The following is a 19,244-nucleotide window of genomic DNA, read 5'->3' as shown; positions in this document are numbered from 1 at the left end:
CATTTGTAGACAGAAAAATGCTCAAGCATTCAGCGTAAGCGGTCCAACCAATGCATGCGCCATGCAAATCTTTCCATAACAAATGTAATATCTATTTTGAATCTCCGCATAACATACTAATACACATACATTTATTGATGTCTTAGAACAGTAAAAACTATATGCACGATTACAAATTAAAAACAAAATAATTTTCATTGATACTCAAATAAAAAAGCTGAATAAAAAAAATCAAATTTTGAATAACTACAAATATTGGCTAAAATATATAAGCCTAAGCAATGTTATAAATATTTTTTTACCATTATACTACCATACATTTGTTTTATTGACTATTAGGTACTATACCACACGTCAAAACAAATATTAATTTATTATTATTATTATTAAAACCATTTTTATTTTTTATTATTGTTTTTAATATAATTGTGTACCTATTATTTGTATAAATCATAAATCTATATAATATATTATAAAAATAAAACATTAAATAATTTTAAATAACTATAATTATTGTATATAGATAATAGAATAATAGAGTAATAAAAATTATTATGTTTCTGTTAACCTTATTTATATAATTATAATTATTTAGTGAAATTTATGAACCACTACTAAATTGTATGCAAGAGGTAACAAATTTAAAAATTCTTGGGAGGTAACTCGTATATAATTATGAACTACCTAGTCATTGGAGACAACTAGTGTATACTGTATATTAACCTGTTTTTAATACTAAGAATAGGAGGAAATTCTTATATTTTGAGAGCCAACTAGTATGTACCATCCACAATAACTGATTTCGTTTGAAAACAGAACCCATGGCTAAAAGGAGAGGCATGTGGATTACGTGATTCAGCAGTCAGTTTTTGTGTAGCAGACTATTAAATACTTGAAATTAGTAGAACACGTCATGTAGTAACGCTACCCTTATTTTTGTCTCTCAATCACATTTCTAGTTAACACTATTTTTTATAGATTTTGAAAACTTCTAAATGTTAAATTGCCTGACATAAATACCAAGAATTAAATGTGTCTATATTCTATTCATGTTAAAACAGAAACCTCAGAGACGACCAGTGTTAGTATGACGATGGTCGAGCAACACTAATGGACAAGAACTCAGCACAACAAATGTAACAACAAACATTATAAAAATGTGAAATAACTAATAACCAAATCATTTGTATGTATATATTTTTTATTTTTTACTAAAGTTTAAGTATTTTAAACACACATAAAGAAATTTATTTTATTGTGTAGTAAAACTAAATTAATTTAAATGTTTTCAGATTAATAAAGGAATGTACAAATTCCTTTAATTTATTTCATTATAATAATTCCGGATACACTACAAATAACAATTTTGATACAGATAAAAAACTTAAGGGAATTTGTTGATTATAGTGGGAATCAATATAAAAAATTAATTAATGTACAGTCAATTTGTAAATACATCACTAAAGAAAATATTAATACCGTTTTTTGTATGGAAAACTCCTTTTACCACCTCGAGAATTCTTTTGTTTTCCGACATCACCATTAGTGCGTTTCTTAATAGCTGTTAATACAGTTTTGTCAATTGAACCAAAGCGAAGCTCACGTGCTTTAAGTTTGTCTTCTTTTTCGCTCTATAGTAAAAAAGTTTAAAATATTAAAAAAAGTCACATAATTTAAAAAATACTGAAATTCAATATGATTTATTACTATTTTCTTTTAAACATATATAATAACAGATTAAGTCATTCAGACTTACAAATATTGTAACCCAAATCTAATTGAGTGATTAAATTCTATACAAAACATAATTTAAATTTGTAATTTATAAAACATCTAAAAATTATATACAAATTTTATGGGACAAAAATAGTGGAAATTGTGTTAGTTGTTACATGACCCCAACATTTTTATCACATGCAATTTGGAAGACCTGTATAATTTTAATTTTAATGAAAACTATATAATAAATTACAATATACTTACATCATGTAAAGTTTTTGAAACAGTTTCACCAAATCTCTCAGCTCTCATTTTTAATTTGTCATTATCAGCATTGGCTACTGGTTTCTAATTTAAAATATTAAATTATTAATTATAGTATGCTATAATATGAAAATAATTTTATAAACATGTGTTAATATAAGTTTAATTTAAAAAAAAATAAATAATAATATTGGCCTATATTTTCTTTCACTAGTACTCATAAATAAATATTGATCTTTGGTACATTGACAATCTGTTTCAGATTACTCAAGCACATATGGGTATATAAAACAATGGACATATAAGAGAAAAAAGTGAAACATTGAGAGTTCAATGAAAAAACAGTAAGAAATATTAAAACATAACTAATTATAATTACAATGGTGTTGATATCAAAACATCGAGTAAATAGACATAAGTAGATAAAATAATTTTAGACAGTGAGCATATCAATATATTAATTGATTTTTAACTTCAATATCTTTTCTAATAGGAAAGTAAATCTAGTTTGTATTTTTGAAAGGTAAAAATTAAAAATGTATAGTATAATACAGAATAATAGGGAAAAAATAGAATACTGCCTTTTGAGTAGCAGCAGTTGATAGCAGTCATTTTCTTTCATATAGTATACCAAGATATTACATTGCGTGAAGAAAATGTAGTGGAGATTGGATAATGTGATAACTAGACGTCACGATTCTGAATTTCAATATAATTTTTTATTAAAAATGTTGCATATTTTGTTTAGTAACTTAATTTATAATCACGCAATTTAAATGATCATTACAAAAATATCATCTGTAGTATTTCTGTTATATTATTGTTCACTAAATAATAAAATTTAGTTATCTTGTTTTAATAAAAACATCAACATTTACATGGTTAAAATGAGAAACTTTTTCTTTAATATTATATACACATCATGCCACCTCTATATATATTTTTTATACTTAGTTTACAACAAAACTCTGGCATTGGTTAACAATCAGTAATATTATATGAAATAATATTATAAAAATATTATCATATAATAAATGCAATTTGGTTTTGTTCAAAATTAATTTAACTTATAGTTTTATTAATAAAATAAATAAATTACTTACAAAAATATAAATATATATTAAAATATTGTTAGAAATATAGGTTGACAAAACGCTCATAATCATTTTTTATACACAATGATTCATCATTAAATTCAAATTTAAAATATCCATTACAAAGACCAACTAAATGAAAAGTGTACAACAGAACAATTTCCCTGATTATCATATTCAGATTGTACTGTGAACTAACCTTTTTATCATTGTTGGTTATATTTAATGGACACAAAAATGAAGGAAAATCATTACATGACATAAAATTAGAAAATTTACTAAATTTTTTATGATAAAAAGTTTAATAAATTTAGAAATAATAATGATCTTTTACATACTTGATCAGTTACAGCACCAAATTTAATAAGTCGAGCTAATTTTTTGTCCTCCGACACTTCACCTCCAAATTTTTTTGCTCTCATTTGTATTCTCTATAAATCAATTTGAATACTACAATTCATTTATTAAAAATAAAAATACTTCAATATTTACCTCAATTTGACTCATAGTTTCAACTTCATCTAATTTGATGATGCGGTCTTTAATATCTGGTTCTTCATTGTCTTCAATTTTTTTCTCTTCTTCTTGTGGTTTAATACCATCACCATTCAACACAGTTACAGAAGTACGTTTTAATGTTACCTTTTTAGGTTGTATTACCTTAAGATAATACAAATTAAAAGTAAATCAATTTTTATAATTTAAAAAAAATTTTATTGTTATTCTGCTATCATGTCTTTTTTTCTAAACTTTAATAGTTATATAGGAAATTTTCTCAATAATTTTTAAATATTAATTAAAATGCATTAATTATATAATTAATAAATTGTGATTTATTTTTAAATTCATATGTTTGAATGTTTATTTTGTCATAATATGCATATAAATAACAGATTATAGTTGAAGACAGAGATAACTGTAAGAGAAACAACCTCCTATTGGGGTGTTTATATGAAGTTTTAATTTTTAAATTATTTAAAAGTATTTTTATTTTAATATTTTACAGTCTTAATAATTAAAATATTGAAATACTATTAAAAAAAACACAGGTAATATTTAATCATATATCAATTCATGTAATATTAAAACTAACACAAAATTGGTATATTGTACATTTATAAGGCAGAGATAACAAATGTGAGTATAATGTCCTCTTAAGGCAATAAACTAATATTAGTCAAACTCAACTACATACATACAAAATAAGAAAGATGTAATAAGCTTATACACAGGTGAGGTTTAAAGAAAATCTATTGCAGCACAATTTTGCAACCAATGCAACACCTAATATTGAATTGCCAGCTAACTTATGACAATGATCTGGAAGCCTTTATTAAACTACCTCCTAAGACAGTAGTCTGCCTGAATTTTGTGGATATTTAAATTTAATTGCACTAAGCTGATACTTATTGTGATATTTTGCTTTAACTCTTTAAATAGTTATCATTATTAGTCTTTCTGTTATAATTTTTTACCTAATTTAAAGCTATTTATTTAATTTAGAACAATCATTTGTTGAATACAAATAAATAAAGAGATAAACGAATGCAATAGACAGTGGAACAGTGGTAACCAAAATAATATCAATGTTCTAAATATTGCACCACACGACCAACATATTTATTATTTTTAAAATTCATAATCCTGACAAATCCTTTTAAATTTTTTTTATAAATCATACTCAATAAAATACCTGTTTAACCTCTTTTTCTTCATGAATATTGCCATTTCCCACATTGTTTTCTTCTTTGTCTGCAATGTCACCTAGAACTTTTGATTCATCAATATCGGAGTAACCCAAATCATCCTTAAACAAAAAATAAAATAAAATAAGTAAACATATTTAACAATAAACAATTATATTAACAATAGTTACTTCTAAGGCATCATCTTCATCTAGAATGTCGTGCTCATCCAGCACTGTGTCCTCGATATCTAAAACTGAATTTTCGTTGGTTTTCTAAACCTGCTATCTTGTATAAATTTTTTATGCCAAACAAACCTGAAGATTCTGAATGATTAACCATGCGATCGATGAGTTCTTGTTTGTTTCCAACTGTACTTAAACCTCTTGCTTTCAATTCTTTCTTCAAATCGTTGACCTATGAATAATATATTTATTTAGTTTAATTATTAAACATAAAATAATACTTTATAATTTACATGCATAAGAACAAGCAAAATAATTTTGAATGGTACTGTTTTATAAATTAACTACCTAAAATATATAATATTTATAAAATGCCTAATGTTATAAATCAAACTATGAAGATTAGAAGCTAATTATATTGGTCTAATATTTACACAATTAGTGACATCACACTTGAGTTTATTGTGTGGAGATAAATTAAGTTATAATATCAAGTAAATTAAATTCATTAAATCGAGTAATAATAATAAATTGTTACACTGATTAAATATAATTTGCTTGATCAACTAACTGACAATGAAATGATTAACATCTATCAATCTATGATAAATTGTCAACAAATCACAATACAAAAATGAGAAAGAATTAAATTGAGAAAAATAAATATTAAAATTATAGCTTGCTACAATTGATAGAACATCAAAAATCATTTTGTATAATACAAACAAGGAAAACAGAGAACATTTATACATTTATTTGCTATTTTTGATAACTCGTTTCACTGGTACAAAACTAATAATTATACTAACAATCGACGTCTACCATTGATGACAGAAAACACGTTTCATACAGCCACAGTCGTACTTACCTTCATTTTGCCGAGTTCTTCGAGCCTGTTAACGTTACTCGTATCAGACATAATCAATGAAAAACACTATAGCAACACTAATAGATCAAAAATAGAAAAATAACGATACGAAAACGGAAATGTTGACTATAGCTAGTTGATATATTTTATTATTTTATATTACACACCCAGTCGCCGGTGTCTGACACGAAATTTGTGAAAACCAAAAAAAATTTTCGAAAAATGTGAGGTATTTACGAAGAGGAATCTTATAAAAAGAATACGATTATCAATTAACGAATAAGTAATAGCTTAAAAATGTGTTTGTAGTAAATAACTATAATAACATAATGTATTATGTAGTAATGTACTAAATAGTAAATACCAATGTCCGCACATCGGCCGTCGGTTGTTTATACTTTTTCTTTTTTTTTTATTTTCGATACCTTATCATTTTATATTCGACAGAACTCAACAGAGTGACCAACATCAACCACTAGTGATATCGTCTAGGTTCTAAACATAGATAATAATATATTTTATATACTACAGAATGTGTATATACCATAAAGATTGTAGATTATATAGTAAGATAATAAATCATAAACACTTTAATGGGCTTGTGTTAGTTTTCAATTTTTATCATCTGTTAAAAAATAAAGTAATTTGGAATACCTATAAAATATTTCATTTATTATGATTTGTTTGTAAAATGAAATAATTCTTGTAATTACTAATTAGACATATATATGTAGACTTATAGACTGAGAATTTTAGATTATTGTTAATAATGGCCGGTTTAGAATCGTTCAATATGGACTTCCAAAGACACCGACCCTCAAGAAGTATATCAGAACACCCCTCGCAGCCGAATGTCAATGACACTGAAATGATCAGACGACAACACCGTGAAAAACTCATGGAAATGTCTAAGAAAAAAGGTTATTTCAAATTTATATCATAATCAAAATTGATTTATAAGTACCCAAATTTATTAAATAGACTCGTTAAATCATGAAAAATATTCCATTTCTGCTGTTTTTTTAATTAGATATTCTAGTCAATGATACTGTGAACAAATGTATAAAACCAACTTGCTTAATATTGCAACATGTTGTAAGCTATCCATTTATTGTATTACGAAGACAATGCCAGGTATGTCTCATTTGATTTTGATTTTAAGCTTAAAGACAATTTTAATTTCAATTCAATCATTTATAACAGTGTAATCTAGTTAGATTTGTATACAGGAACTATAGAACAAAATATCCAACATACAAATAAATCAATTTGGTACCTTTCAAGATATTTTGTTTGCTACATCACTCTTGTAAACTTTAAATAAAAATGTATTTAATCTAATGTATTGTGATAAAAGTATTACTCATTTTACCAACCTAGTATACTTATAAAACAAGAATAATTAAAAATTAAAATGATTAATAAGTTAATAAAATAAAGATATGAATCATTTATCATATGCAAGTTATTAAAATTATCATATTTTTTAATAATTTCTTATCCTGACCAATTCCTGCAAATGTAGAAATATAATGGATTACTTAAAATATTTGTGTGTATATATCACGGTATATTATAGATGTATATATATATGATAAATTTAATATATATCTTAGTCTGGCAATTTTACTTTACAAGCCTTTACAATTTTTTTGACTGAATCCTATACACAGTATTTTTAAATAGCAAGCAGTTGATACAATCATGAAGAATAAAAATCTTTATTCTTCATGGTTAAACACAAATTGTATTTTAAATTATGCTAATACTGGTATTCAATCCTCATGGTCCAAATCTACCCATGCGTGATGTATACTTCATTAAGCTCATAACATAATATTCTAGTCTTATTTAATGATTTTAATAAGTTGTTAATGAAGTATTTTCAATTTGTATAATATGTTAAATACCTATTTATGATTAATTATAAACTTTTATTAATTTCAGTTGCATTATGCATCAACTCGTTATCATATTGTTCCATTTACATTAATTCCAGTTGTTTATAGACTTGTAAAAAGTCAAGGAATTAGTGTTTTGTGGAAAGGATTTGGAACAGTTTTACTTATCAAAGGGATAACAATGGCAATTGAAGCATTATTGTCAGAACTTTTCGATTTACCAAAGTAAATTATTTAAGTTTATTTATTATTGGTACCTATAAATGTATGATTATTAATACTTATGTTTTACTAATATTTTTCAGAGATACTGATTCTATAAATAATTCAAAAAGTTTTGGAAAACATATTTTATTAAAATGGTAATAATAGTTTTATTATAATACACTTATTACAAAAGAACATAGTTTAATGCATTAAAAATAGTAAAAATTGATAGTTATATTTTTCCAAAAAAATATTGAAACGTTTATTAGCAAAAAATGTATAATTGTTGAGGTATAGAAATTTATTTATTTATTTTATATTTTGCTGTTTTAGATAAGTATACATATTTTATTAATTTGTTGAGTATAAATGCATAGATATTTAAGTTATTTAAATGCATAATCATTACAAACTCTACTACTAATTTTTAAAATATAAATACATAATAAATTGTAAAATATAAATATATAATATATTTTTGCAGTGCAAGTTTGAGTATTATCACTCCATTTTATTCAGCATGTCTAGTGGAAACCGTTCAAAGTAATATTGCTAGTGAAAAAACTGCATTCTATGATGTCTTTAAAGAAGGTTTTATCAGACTTCTTCAGTGGAACTGTCCACAAAAAGGTACACTACATAAATTAATTCATAAACTTTAAATACCAATAATATGTCTATATCTTTTACAAAATATTAACAATTTGACCACAAAATGTAAAAATATGAAAAAACCATTATTTATACTTTTATATAGTAATTCAAAATTATAGTACAGCATTAAGAAATATTAAAATATTTGATTTTAAAATGCTTGCTTAAAAAAAAATGATTATAGAAGTGCCAAATGAAAAGCTTATCCTTTTTGGTTCAAGAAAAAATATAAAACTAATACATTTCTTGAATTAATCAGACTCTAGAATGAAACTTCCAAATTCATTTTTTGGATTTTTATTCTAGTTTATTTTTGATTTTCAATTAAGTTAACAACAAATTGCTGTTATAATGTACTTAAAAATGTTATTGTTTTTTTTTTCAAATCTTCTCTTTAATGTGTTCTCATTTGTAGGTGTAATATATATTTAAAATCTCAATATAATAATTGAATATCACTCTTAAATAATTTATCATTAGTTATATTTTAATAATTATAATTTAAATTAAAATAAAGCATTGCATATACTATAAATTCCCGTTACAATGAATACCAATACAATGAAAAATCCCGTTATAACAAAAGTCATAGAAGTCCCCTGCCGGACAGCAGGGCTTATAAAGAGCTTATTCAAATTTTCGTTACAACAAAATTTCTGTTATTACAAAAAAAAATTTGGTCCTTTAGAGGTCGTTGTAATGGGATTTTACTGTAATTAATAATTTTTAATTCTTGTATATTGATTTAGGTCGGATGTTGCCAGTTTGGATTATAGTTGTACCCACAGTTACATATGGAATTTTAAGATACATAACTAATATATTAGTTAGTAAAAGTGTAAAGCACGCATTAGTCTTGTATGAACTACGTATCTGCAAGACTGAAATTGTATCAAAAGATTCTGATTGTTCATCTTCTATTGATGAACGACTGGAAGCGGTTTCTGATTTAACAGCTTCTGCATTCAGTGATGCTGTTCTTTTTCCTCTGGAGTTAGTTATGCATCGTCTTTATTTGCAAGGCACAAGAACTATTATTGATAATTTAGATACTGGAACTTCTGTAATGCCAATTTTGACTGGATATGAAGGACCGTTAGACTGTTTAGCAACAACTGTTGCACAAGAAGGTCGATTAGGTTTGTTAAAGGGATTTGGAGCATTGTTACTTCAAACATCATTAATAGTTATGTTGTATAAAGTAGTGAAAATAAGTCTTGTAAAAGTGGTTGATGCTTATGCCTCGACATCGTCTAACCAATCTTCACAGGCTGTAATTAACATACCAAATAATTCAATTAATACACTAGAGCAGTCCAACATACCAGATTTTAGACCTTTAATGCGATCGACCTCATTTATGATGTAAATTTTGTTTTTGATTGTTTTTAATTTATATCCTACTTTTATCAATTTGTTATACTCATGTTATAGATCGTATTTTAGACATTTAAATTCAAAAATTGTCCTATATAATTTAAATAAATTATAACATTTAAAAAAATGTTTGTATTTATAATTTTTCATAACAGCTAACTGGAATGAAGATAAACCTATTGTAAACAAAATATATGCATTAACTTTTATAAATTGACCCGAATAATTATAAAAAGTAAATTTATAGATAAGTTAAAATACCAACTGTATGTATGTGTGTGATTCATTTAAGAAGTTATATGTTGATCAATAAAGTGAGAAAAGTTAAGATAATTTGTCAATGTATAAAAAAAAAGTTCTTATTAGACTAAGAAATGATTAGGGAACAAATTTAAATGTAAATTTCATTTGTTTTTAAATGTTCAAAAACATTGCTTTCCAAGCACAAAGTTTATTTCATATATCAAGGAATTAAATATGTAACTTTTATTTTTCATTTTTTAACATTTTTATGTTTTTTTAAGTAATTTTTATATAGAAATAGATAATATTATATAAAAATTAAGCAGCACCTAATTATACAATACTATTATGAAACAGGATAAAAGTATAAAGAATATATTTATCTAAAATGGACACTCATTTTTTTTTTTCAAAGAAAAAATAAGATAGGAGAACTAGAAGATGATGAAAATTATAAGAATAATTAATGATTAAGAATAAAAATGTATATAATTAAACAAATTTTTTCAATGTTAAAAATAATTTCGTTTCACAAAAGAGTTCAGCGCCACTGCTTTATAGTATACTACTTCTTCACATTAAAATTGTTAAAAAAAATATATCAATTAGATATTTCAAGTATAAAATTATACAGTTAAAATAGTATGCAAATAATGAATGTTTAAAAAATAAATTTAAGTCATCCAATGAATACTAAACAAAACAAAACTAAATACGTTTAGAATTTATGCTCCACAAACTCCTAAAATTACAAGCAATGCAACTAATAAAAGTACAGAAAAAGCTAGTGAGTAGTGATAAATAATAGACTTATACGTCTATGGGTATTGGGTATCAAGATTCAAGGTGGATACATAACCACCTTGAGAGGTATAATGCATAGACATAATGGTTCCACGAAAAAATAACCCCATATGAGATTTTGTAAGATTTTAAATGATAATAATTGTGTACTAAAATATATTCTAATAAATACGTGTCGTATGTGGATATTTTAATTTTTAAGTAAATATTGAACAAATATTTTTCATACTCATAACCAGGGCCGTATTAGTGCATAGGCACTATAGGCACTGTGCCTAGGGCCTACGAACATTTTTGCGGCCTACAAAAATAAAATGTGTGGCTACTATTTTTTTTGTTACAATTATCTTGTTTATTACTTAAATACAAGGGATAAAGAAGTATTCAAATTGGTGTAAAATAATTTTTTTTTTTATGGTTTTAACAATTTAATTTTCTATATATTTGTAGACTCAGTAAAATTAATTGTTTTTAAGATTTATTAAAATTATTATCATATAAATGTATAGATTTGGTTTTTATAGGATTAACATCGAAATTCAACACTTCTTCTCCTAAACAGAAGGTTTTATACCAATTTAAATACTGGACGTCGCAGTGCTGTAAAGCGTATAGGAATTAAATCACTGTACTTAGGGGCAAGGCTGCAACTGAAAAAAATTTCAGAGGGAAGGGTTCAACAATTTTTTTAAATATAAATACTGAAAATTTATAGTCAATTAACTTTATTCATCACTATAAAATATTTTTATTTTTAAAAAAATCTTGGCGGGTCCGAACCCCTGGACCCTCTTCCAACTACGGCTTTGCCAAAAGCCTACGATTGTATTAATCCGGGCCTGCTCATAACTCGCCTACAAATTAAAATATTACACTTATTAGAATATTTATTTATTTATTTATTTATTATACATTTTAGTTTTGAATATTATACAATTATTATCATTTAAAATCTTACAAAATCTCATATGGGGTTATTTTTTTGAGGGCTAAATTTCCGGGGTTCTTTATTAGGCAAATCAGACATAATAATATTATGTTTATGATATAATATACTATAATGTAGAGTGCTGTTGAAATACTTAAGGATACAATATTTTTTATATTGTAAAAACATGTTGGTAACGTCTACATTTTTATTATCTTTTATCTTACGTCTGATACAAATTTACCAATAAAATTTAAAAACATTTAAGTTAAAAATTAAAACTATAATTATAAAAAGTTAAACCTACTAGCACAATAGTACAAATATATAATTTGATTTCGGCAAGTTTATAGCCGCTGCGTTTTATGTATCAATATTTACCATGGCGCAACATATGAACACTGCTGTGGACGAAGACGCCGCGCTGTTGCAATTTCCTAAAGAATTTGAAAACGCTGAAACCTTACTTATTTCCGAAGTAAACCCATATAACTTATAAAAAGTTAATCTTTTGTCACAAAGTTTAATAATCTAATTTCGAATTTAGGTAAATATGTTGTTGAAATTTCGTAAGAACCAAAATGAAAGTGCTGAAGAAGAACAAGAATTTTCGGAAGTGTTTAACAAAACATTGACATATACAGAACAATGTTCCAAGTTCAAAAACAAAGAAACCATTGTTGCTGTAAGGAATTTACTTGCCGGGAAAAAATTGCACAAATTTGAACTGGCATCAATTGGTAACTTATGTCCTCAACTCGCCGATGAAGCCAAATCACTTATACCCAGTTTAGAAGGCAGATTTGACGATGATGAATTACAACAAATTCTAGATGATATACAAGCTAAATTAAGTATTCAGTACTAATTAAATTTTACCAAAAAAAAAAAATGAACTATTTCTTTAATTTTGTGTAATTTTTAAATAATTTCCTTGCTATTTAAAAATATTTATGTATTTCCAATAATCGAAAAATTGTCTAGCATTATAATTAATAACTACTATTTTATATGTATAATTTATTATATTATAACTATAGTTAATTCTATAACTCAGTAAAATATCTGAAATATTATTTTTAACTTTTTGTATATGTCATAAACTCATAACTTATAATTGTATAGTAATTAGTTTTGATAAGAATTACTACATGATGTGTTTCATTTTGAAAACTGTCTAAATGTTAAATGGTAACACATATAATGTAAAATAAATTATCATTCAATGATTGTTAAGATGAGCCTATATCAAACCTGTGTATAATGTGTAAATAAGTATTCATAAAGAAAAATTTGGTAACTGTTAGGTACTAATAAGCTAATGATGTTTAGATTTAGAAATCCTTTTTATTCAATAGTATATTTTTATATTTATTAAAGTATTGATTAAAAGGTATCAAGAAAAAACACTTATACATAAGCGCGATTTGAGGGGGCTTGGGGAGCTAAGCCCCCTCAAAAATCAATCATACCCCCTCCCCCAAATGGTTTGTATTTATACCCTTCCACCTTTATATATCACAGGAATCCTAAACACAGTACCTACACACATGTAAATTTACATGAAAAACTTAAGGGACCCGTATATTGTATTGTCTTCCTCTTATACACATACAACACAGCAAATTTTCATTTATCAGTTTCAATAGTGTACTGTTAGTTTTGATATTAGAATGAATTGACCTATTATCTAGGGTCCCAAGTAACCTTTTATTGATATTATTATTTTTAAGCAGGTTATGACCGTTTAAAATGTACAGTTTCAACTTTCAAAAAGATCACAACCTACTTAAAAATAATAATATCGATAAATCTGAAGGGTTGATTATCAATCGCTATCAGCTGTTACAAAACACAGATCAGGAGTTGGTGCCGTGTTCCACTTATCGGATATAAAAATTAGACCACAGCCACGAAATCGTGGTCACAGCTGAAAAGTAATAATAATTATGTATAGTATATTTATAAGAAACCATTCATATTTCAGAGGCAAGAACCACAGAATAGATTATATCTAACATTTAATCTATTCTGTGCTTGGACGTCAAAATAATATATTGTTCACTTTTTGTATGCAGATTACAGAGACAAGCTTTATGAGAAAAAAAACCAACAAAGATTTTAATTTTGGCGCTAAATATAGCACTAATAGTTTTCATTGCACACTGATAAGTTAAAAAGTTAATGATACCATAGACCTTCTACCACATAAGGTCTATGATGATAACTTGTTTCGTATCTACCTAGTATCAATTGTAATATTCTGTGTATCTATTTACATTCGAGCTATACATTTTGTTACATTAAATTATATATTTCTGTGCTCTGTGATTTCACGTCGTTGTGGCGGACAAGTTTAATATTATTTACAACATCTTATTGTCGTGACAACGTAAAAATTCAATAGGTTCATATCTATTTTTTAGACAATCCCTCCTTGTCCTTTTTTCATATCATAAAAAAAATATTTAATTATTTCAAATCAAATCAAAAACGATGGTTGAAGCTAACGAAGGGGTAAAGTTCATGTATTATAATATATTCAATATTGTTATTATTACTGTTTTTATATTAACAAATTTTAAAAATGTAATTTATGATAAATATGTAAGAATACGTTGCACATAATTAGCAATCATAATGTAACAATATACATTTTACTAAAATTGAATTTAAATGATTGATCATCATTTATTTATGTAGAAAAATAAATTATGATTTCTCAAATTAGCTGTAGCTTTAAATTCAATAGTAATAAAATTAGAATAGTCTTAAATATAATATATATATATCATGTATTATAAATCAGAATATTTTTATTTTAGACCCTTTTTATAGTGGATGAAGTGAGTGATATTATTAAGGACTCGATTGAACATTCAATTGGCAGTCAATTATACCAACAAAATATGGTAAATAAATGGACAGATTCTGTAGTTGAGAATTGCCTAACAAGACTTTGTAAATTGGCTAAACCTTTTAAATATATAGGTAAAGAACAAATATTATTGTTACTAACATTTTAAATCAATTGATTTTTAACTTATATAATGTAATTATTAAATGTAGTTATTCATGTTTTTTTTTTCTTTTTGGCAGTTACATGTGCCATCATGCAGAAGAACGGCGCTGGTTTTCACGCAGCAAGTTCATGTTATTGGGATAACTTAACAGATGGTAGTTGTACAGTTAGATGGGAAAACAAAACTATGTATGTAATTGTATCCGTTTTTGGCCTAGCCATCTGAATAACCATATGAAATTTATGTTTAAAAATAATTACATGTTTACACCATTAAATAAAAAATTAATTATACATTTTTACTTTTAAATACAATATGTATGAAACAAGGAAATAATTCTAATATTTTTATTTTTGTCATATTACAATACATAGAATTATTTTTGATTTTTTACAATATACTTACATCAGAATACTTATATTAATCTAATTATGTGATATAAAAATATTTATTGGTTGATAAAACATTATTAACTAATAACTAGTGAAGTAACAATGTGTCAATAAAAATTGTCATTTCTATTTATAGCTATTGAATATTTTGTATTTTAATTTTGATATTTATTTTATGTTTAAAGTATTAGGATCGTTTAAAATAATCATTATTTATTATTAACCGTATTTTAACAAAAAGCATAAATGTAAAATGTATTATACTATTGTCTTTCTGATTGTAATTTATTTTAAAATATTGTATGTAATAATAAATAACTTTTTTTAACTTGTTTGCAGTCTTAATAACATGAAAAAAATTTTAAATCCAAACATTATTTTAGATTTTTTTCTTCATTATAATTTATATTTTCTAGTTGCTATCTAAATTGTATATTACAACTTATTTTGGGCTATTGTAAAGCATTTCATCTGATTATAAATATTTGACCACTTTAAATTGAAGTAATACTTAAATAAAGTATTCATAGAATACTCGTGCTCAGACACATTATGTTTTTTTTTTTAAAATACCAAGTATTTATTATTTTAAAATTACTTTTTTTTATTATGGTGTAAAACTATTAATTATAATCAACAATAGAATTAACACATGCCTCGATTGACATTTCTCAATGAATTTGTTGACACATAGTCTATACAGATTTATAATTCACTTGGATATTGAGGCTAAGTTTCTACTTTTATAAATGGTTATTCAGTGATTTTTTAGCATGGGGCCAATATTACAAGAAAGTCACAGTGTTAATAATTTAATATTATAATTTGTTTAAAGTAAAATAATTTTTTAAAATACAAAAATAGTATAAGATAGTATTTATTTTAAAAGGTAAATAATTATTTTTATTAAACACAAATAATATTAAATATATATATTTATATCAATATTAAAAACATAATTATAAATCAAATCAATAGAATATTATTATTGCGTTTGTTGTCTATCTTCATCTTTAATTAAACCGGGAACTCTATATAAAAAATCTCCGTTATCATCATAAAAACAATCATTAACTCTATATACATATCCTTCTTTCCAAACTCTTTTGGGTATTCGAATAGCGAGTGGGTAATCATTTATTGTATCAATATATTCAGAAACTTCTTTGCGTGAAATAATTCTTGTATTCTCTTGTAAACTAGCTTCAACCTTTTCTATGTCAACACTTTTATTATTTGTCAACAATGTTTGTGGTGTATTGTAAAATGAAAAAGATTCTTTTCGTGAATCGTTTTTGAATTCGTCTAACGTAAAATGTCTCTTACTACTTTTAGTTGTTGTGTCATTTTCATAAATCATCTCAATGTTTGGTTTATTTTTAGCTTCAATTTGAATTGTTTCATTAATTGGATTTTTGGGTTCACCAAGGTAACTAGTTATTATTTGTCCAAATTCTCGGGGCTTCAAATAATCTGCAGCTAGCTTAGGAATATGAGCTTCAGCTTCTGTAAAATAGATTAATGTATAATTATTAAAATTTACCGTCCTATACTCTGTCCAGCGAGAGAACACGCCGATTCTGTGCAACCCCCCGTGTCACCGTGCTATCAAAACTGGTTTGCTTATAACTGGATAACATTGGGGAATGCACAGAAAAACTGATTTTGATCGGTCTGCATCGCTTTCTCTAGCTCGACAGAGTGTAAATTTAAACTAACTTCAAAAAGCAGAGAAAAACATTTATTTATTTATTAGTATATTATTTAATCAAATATTTGTTATTTTAATTAAATTTAAAAAAATATGAATTATAACTAAAACTTTTTTCTTTAGATTTTTTTACCAAATATTTATTTAAGGTAATATATTTGATGTGAGTACCTATTTATAGTTTAAAAAACTGATATCAAACTAAAAAAATATAGAAAATGTTATTCTATAAACATTGCCTTACATCAAGTCGTTAAATTTAACATAGCAAGATTATTATATTGTTGTCTATATTATCCTTTCTACTTTTCAAAAATGTATTTATTTTTAGATATATATTTATTATATTAAATGTTAATTAAATGTACCTACTGATAAGGTGATACTTAATTACTTACGCTCTAGTGTAATTAATGTAGGTCGTCGTTCTGAAAATTTTAGCAAATGATTTTTTAATTCATCAGATAAAATATCTTTAAACAATCCATTACGAAAACGTTCCCAATTTTGCTGTACCAATTTATCATGCCTTAATATTTTCTGGCCTTCATCTGATGTCCATTTAGATTTCAATATTTTCTATAAATTAAAATATAAAATTGGCTTGATCATTAATAAAAATATATTTTAAATTACTTACAATAATAACTTCTGGTGATGCTGGAAAGCATGTTGACAATGTTTGAGGAGTCCATTCTTTAGGGGACTTATCGTGTAAAGTTTTTATTTGTTGTTTTTCAAAGTATGTTAAGAAATTAGGCTGTACTATATTTCTTTTGAAATATTTACGTTTAATATTCTGAAATGATTTAAATTGTTTTTGTTTTGCAATTTCCCTAAAATTAAAAAAAAAAAAATTTACTAAAAATACATAGATACAATTGTATACTTAAAAAAAATATATAACATAACTTAAAACTATAACATACACATAATAATATTTAATTTAGAATAATCATTCATAAAAGGAATTATTTAACTTATTAATCAATAAGCTTAGAAGTTAAAAGAAAGTTAAAACTTAAATTATATTTATAATAATTTAAAAAACTCATACAATTTAGAAAAAATAAAAATATATAGTTTATTCACCAGTGAGTTTTTCATTTAATTCAAATTTTATTGTAAAAAAAATTTAAAAATAGTTGAATAAGAGTATACATTGAACAATCAAACAATACATATATTATTTAACTAAATATAATTTACTTCATGTGCTGATCATAAAACAAGTGCGAATTGAGCATATCATTATCGCCATCTTCAACATCTTCTAATGTCACATCAGAAACGTCAGGAGATTCTCCATCCAGAACCATGGCCAACATACGATTACCACCAGGGTTGCCTTTAACATCATTGTTCTTAAATTGTGTGTTGGGTTTTGCCTTCACATTTCTGTACGTTCTGAGTACAAATGATGGTTGGATAGCGTTTTTAAAGAACAGTATTTTTCTAGAAAACATTATTTTTGGTGGTCTTGTTGTTATTTACGATTTTATGTGATGCACCACTGATGTTGATAAAACACAGAAAACATGAACAAGAATTTAAAGAACGAAACAAGATATGCTGAAAAAATCTAGTTATGACTCAAGGGCTTATTCACCACGCATTCGGTTAGAACCACAGAACTCTGGAGTCTTGATACTAGGCCTGAAGAATGAAGAAATATTAAGCGAGGCACAGAAATTGACCAATTATAATATATCTAATAAGAACTAACTTTTAAAATGTTTAAGTAAGGACCATGGTCTACAACCTGAACCGACTGTGACTAAGTAGTTAATAGTAAATACCTTAGACTATTAGGTACTATGTGTATAAATATAAATCATACATGATACACATTGGTTATTGGCCCAAATCAGTGGAAATGTGAATTTGTAGGGACTGATGATTGTAATTTATAAGAGTCGTGGGATCAAGCCGTTGAAGGGTGTAACTGTGTAACGACTATGCCTATGACAAGGAGGGGCGCGACTAGGCCGTGGACGAGCGCACGCGATGTGAAAATAAAATTTAAGATTTAACCCAATCTGTGATAATAATAGCGATGATCAAGGTGTATTGATAATAAGACAGATATCCATTGCAATTATTATTATTATCATATATGTCATATGTCTTATCACGAAATATTCTGTGCTCTCACGGTCTTAGATTAATCATCTGTGCTCTAATCAAGG

The 19,244-nt window shown here is 25.3% G+C and overlaps 5 protein-coding genes across 6 annotated transcripts; 3 read left to right on the top strand and 2 right to left on the bottom strand.

The window, feature by feature from the left end:
• Positions 1 to 1,262: 1,262 nt before the first annotated feature.
• LOC113556671 (SAP domain-containing ribonucleoprotein) lies at positions 1,263 to 6,197 on the bottom strand. The gene is made up of 8 exons (XM_026961764.2): positions 5,816 to 6,197; positions 5,080 to 5,179; positions 4,954 to 5,018; positions 4,771 to 4,884; positions 3,570 to 3,737; positions 3,416 to 3,508; positions 1,984 to 2,067; positions 1,263 to 1,631 (listed from the first exon to the last, which is right to left on the bottom strand). Exons 1-8 carry the CDS (start codon positions 5,864 to 5,866, stop codon positions 1,473 to 1,475), a joined length of 834 nt encoding a protein of 277 aa, XP_026817565.1. The 5' UTR covers positions 5,867 to 6,197; the 3' UTR covers positions 1,263 to 1,472.
• A 387-nt stretch (positions 6,198 to 6,584) lies between these two features.
• LOC113556685 (solute carrier family 25 member 46-like) lies at positions 6,585 to 10,337 on the top strand. Its single transcript, XM_026961778.2, has 6 exons — positions 6,585 to 6,735; positions 6,846 to 6,949; positions 7,763 to 7,941; positions 8,022 to 8,078; positions 8,408 to 8,553; positions 9,327 to 10,337. The coding sequence occupies exons 1-6, from the start codon at positions 6,585 to 6,587 to the stop codon at positions 9,944 to 9,946; spliced, it is 1,257 nt and encodes a 418-aa protein (XP_026817579.1). The 3' UTR covers positions 9,947 to 10,337.
• A 1,827-nt stretch (positions 10,338 to 12,164) lies between these two features.
• On the top strand, positions 12,165 to 12,920 carry LOC113557167 (DNA-directed RNA polymerase II subunit Rpb4). The gene is made up of 2 exons (XM_026962511.2): positions 12,165 to 12,407; positions 12,477 to 12,920. Exons 1-2 carry the CDS (start codon positions 12,312 to 12,314, stop codon positions 12,795 to 12,797), a joined length of 417 nt encoding a protein of 138 aa, XP_026818312.1. The 5' UTR covers positions 12,165 to 12,311; the 3' UTR covers positions 12,798 to 12,920.
• A 1,227-nt stretch (positions 12,921 to 14,147) lies between these two features.
• Positions 14,148 to 15,302, top strand: LOC113556986 (dynein light chain Tctex-type 1-like). Its single transcript, XM_026962246.2, has 3 exons — positions 14,148 to 14,446; positions 14,755 to 14,920; positions 15,029 to 15,302. The coding sequence occupies exons 1-3, from the start codon at positions 14,426 to 14,428 to the stop codon at positions 15,175 to 15,177; spliced, it is 336 nt and encodes a 111-aa protein (XP_026818047.1). The 5' UTR covers positions 14,148 to 14,425; the 3' UTR covers positions 15,178 to 15,302.
• Positions 15,303 to 16,312: 1,010 nt separating this feature from the next.
• Positions 16,313 to 19,091, bottom strand: LOC113556855. 2 transcript variants are annotated; one of them, XM_026962047.2, is made up of 5 exons: positions 18,782 to 19,091; positions 18,265 to 18,711; positions 17,696 to 17,891; positions 17,454 to 17,634; positions 16,330 to 16,850 (listed from the first exon to the last, which is right to left on the bottom strand). In XM_026962047.2, the coding sequence occupies exons 2-5, from the start codon at positions 18,519 to 18,521 to the stop codon at positions 16,330 to 16,332; spliced, it is 1,155 nt and encodes a 384-aa protein (XP_026817848.1). In that variant the 5' UTR covers positions 18,522 to 18,711; positions 18,782 to 19,091. The 2 variants fall into 2 exon arrangements, with proteins under 2 accessions (XP_026817849.1, XP_026817848.1); XM_026962048.2 differs by having other exon boundaries at positions 16,313 to 16,850; positions 18,265 to 19,091.
• Positions 19,092 to 19,244: the final 153 nt, after the last annotated feature.

Source organism: Rhopalosiphum maidis, chromosome 1 (assembly GCF_003676215.2).
Source record: "Rhopalosiphum maidis isolate BTI-1 chromosome 1, ASM367621v3, whole genome shotgun sequence".
Classification (NCBI taxonomy): Eukaryota; Metazoa; Arthropoda; class Insecta; order Hemiptera; family Aphididae; genus Rhopalosiphum; species Rhopalosiphum maidis.
This window is presented reverse-complemented; position numbering and strand designations above follow the sequence as displayed.

Bases quoted from the DNA above. Each gene is read 5' to 3' on its own strand.
- LOC113556685 (XM_026961778.2), top strand. From the start codon at position 6,585: ATGGCCGGTTTAGAATCGTTCAATATGGACTTCCAAAGACACCGACCC. The intron at 6,736-6,845 runs GTTATTTCAAAT...TTTTTTAATTAG, and splicing joins GGAAATGTCTAAGAAAAAAG to ATATTCTAGTCAATGATACT. The intron at 6,950-7,762 runs GTATGTCTCATT...TATTAATTTCAG, and splicing joins TATTACGAAGACAATGCCAG to TTGCATTATGCATCAACTCG.
- LOC113557167 (XM_026962511.2), top strand. From the start codon at position 12,312: ATGGCGCAACATATGAACACTGCTGTGGACGAAGACGCCGCGCTGTTG. The intron at 12,408-12,476 runs GTAAACCCATAT...TTTCGAATTTAG, and splicing joins AAACCTTACTTATTTCCGAA to GTAAATATGTTGTTGAAATT.
- LOC113556986 (XM_026962246.2), top strand. From the start codon at position 14,426: ATGGTTGAAGCTAACGAAGGG. The intron at 14,447-14,754 runs GTAAAGTTCATG...TTTTTATTTTAG, and splicing joins TGGTTGAAGCTAACGAAGGG to ACCCTTTTTATAGTGGATGA. The intron at 14,921-15,028 runs GTAAAGAACAAA...TCTTTTTGGCAG, and splicing joins TAAACCTTTTAAATATATAG to TTACATGTGCCATCATGCAG.
- LOC113556855 (XM_026962048.2), bottom strand. From the start codon at position 18,521: ATGTTTTCTAGAAAAATACTGTTCTTTAAAAACGCTATCCAACCATCA. The intron at 17,892-18,264 runs GTAAATTATATT...TTTTAATTTTAG, and splicing joins TTTTATGATCAGCACATGAA to GGAAATTGCAAAACAAAAAC. The intron at 17,635-17,695 runs GTAAGTAATTTA...TTTAATTTATAG, and splicing joins CATCACCAGAAGTTATTATT to AAAATATTGAAATCTAAATG.
- LOC113556671 (XM_026961764.2), bottom strand. From the start codon at position 5,866: ATGTCTGATACGAGTAACGTTAACAGGCTCGAAGAACTCGGCAAAATG. The intron at 4,885-4,953 runs GTAACTATTGTT...TTTTTGTTTAAG, and splicing joins ATGAAGATGATGCCTTAGAA to GATGATTTGGGTTACTCCGA. The intron at 3,738-4,770 runs GTATTTTATTGA...TATTATCTTAAG, and splicing joins AAGAAAAAGAGGTTAAACAG to GTAATACAACCTAAAAAGGT.